This window comes from Sinocyclocheilus rhinocerous, unplaced genomic scaffold (assembly GCF_001515625.1).
Source record: "Sinocyclocheilus rhinocerous isolate Xijiao unplaced genomic scaffold, SAMN03320098_v1.1 scaffold25597, whole genome shotgun sequence".
Classification (NCBI taxonomy): Eukaryota; Metazoa; Chordata; class Actinopteri; order Cypriniformes; family Cyprinidae; genus Sinocyclocheilus; species Sinocyclocheilus rhinocerous.
This window is the reverse complement of record NW_015645285.1, coordinates 1-1,598: the sequence shown is the minus strand read 5'-3', so window position 1 is coordinate 1,598 and position 1,598 is coordinate 1. Positions and strand designations below refer to the sequence as shown.

At 37.6% G+C, this 1,598-nt stretch overlaps 1 protein-coding gene across 1 annotated transcript; it reads left to right on the top strand.

Annotated features, from left to right (window-relative positions):
• Positions 1–567: 567 nt before the first annotated feature.
• On the top strand, positions 568–1,296 carry LOC107705864 (E3 ubiquitin-protein ligase UBR1-like). The gene is made up of 4 exons (XM_016509370.1): positions 568–690; positions 786–924; positions 1,004–1,066; positions 1,164–1,296. Exons 1-4 carry the CDS (start codon positions 575–577, stop codon positions 1,293–1,295), a joined length of 450 nt encoding a protein of 149 aa, XP_016364856.1. The 5' UTR covers positions 568–574; the 3' UTR covers position 1,296.
• The last annotated feature ends 302 nt before the right edge of the window (positions 1,297–1,598 follow it).

The window sequence follows — 1,598 nt, the reverse complement described above, 5'->3', positions numbered from 1 at the left end:
AACGTCACTTACATCATTATCACCGCATCTCGTGCTCCACTGATGATGCTCCCTGATGCATACCTAACATTCGAATGCAAATGTTTATTTTAAATTTGACTAATATTCATTCTTTATTCACAATCTCCTCATCACAGGCAGGCACAGCACTCAATTCAGCATGTGTTCGTGTTTGTGTGTGCTGTCTGCGTCACTCATAGTACGTGCCTATATCGTGCGCTATATCGAACAATTTTTCTATTGATATCGAAGAAGGTGTACCGTCGATAAATATCGATACAGTTTTATCGCCCAGGCCTAATTTATATGTCACTTTTTTTGTTGTTATTATTATTATTATTATTATTATCATTATCATTATCAGTTTTGGAGCTCACCAGTTCCAGTCCTTATTTACTTTTATCACATGAAAATGAGCAGCTTGGACATTTCACTAAATATCTACTTTTGGGTGAATTAATAGGTAGATGTTTGTATGTGAGCACAAATCAAGTAAAATCATTCTGTGAACAACAAAAAATGAAATGATTCTCAGTGACAGCTGCTGATATGTGTGTCACAGGATGAGTGTGTGATGGATCCAGGCCTTCGAGAAAGGGCTCAGATGCTGTTCCACCTGCTGCTGCGGTACACGACAGACATGCTGGTTTGGGAAGAAACCTATGAGCTATCAGAGGAGCTGAAGCCAAAGTGAGATATACAGTTCCTAAAGCCTCAAGCTGGGAAGTCCAAAATGGGCTCCACCTTCATTTTAAAAAGTTAACGTTGTTTAATGTTGTGTTCAGAGTGAAGGAAGACACCTACTTCTGTGTGCTCTACAACGATGAACATCACTCATATGATCACGTCATCTACACGCTTCAGCGCGCGATCGCCTGTGACCAGAATCAGGCCCAAATCTACACTGCACTTATTGACAAGGAAGTGAGTCTTCCGAGTATTCCACATAGTCTTACATGGTCAGCGTATAGACTTTTCATACCTCATGTTATCATGGTTTCAGGGGCGGAAAGCAGTGAAGAGAGGTACTATCAGATCCTGTCAACAAGCCAAGGACAATATCAGGGTAAACATACTGGCTACACTCTTCCATCACACACATTTTGTATGCTTTTTGTAGGGCATATATAGATGGCTTAACCATCTTTGCATTTCCTCTGCAGCGTAACTCAGAGCACATTATCCAGATACCTTTGCGGGTGGAGATTCTTCACACTGCTGTAATGGCTCATCAGAACTTCGCCCTCAGACTTGGCGCATGGTTCCAGAAGATCATTGGCTACTTAGGTAGATGATTAGGAGGAGAAAGTGAAGCGAGATTTGGTTTTTATTTATAACCAGTACAGAATAATTTTTAAGTACTAAACATGACCGTACTAAAATAGCCCTCCTGAATCTCCTGATTACCAAATGAATGAACCAAGTATTTTTATTTTTTATTTGTTTGTTTTATTATTATTATTTTAATCATTAACATATTACTGACAATAATAAAAAACTAGAACAATAATTTAAATCTGATCTCATTTTTAAACTCATAAAGTAATAAAAAAATGTTTTATATATATATATATATATATATATATACATACACACAC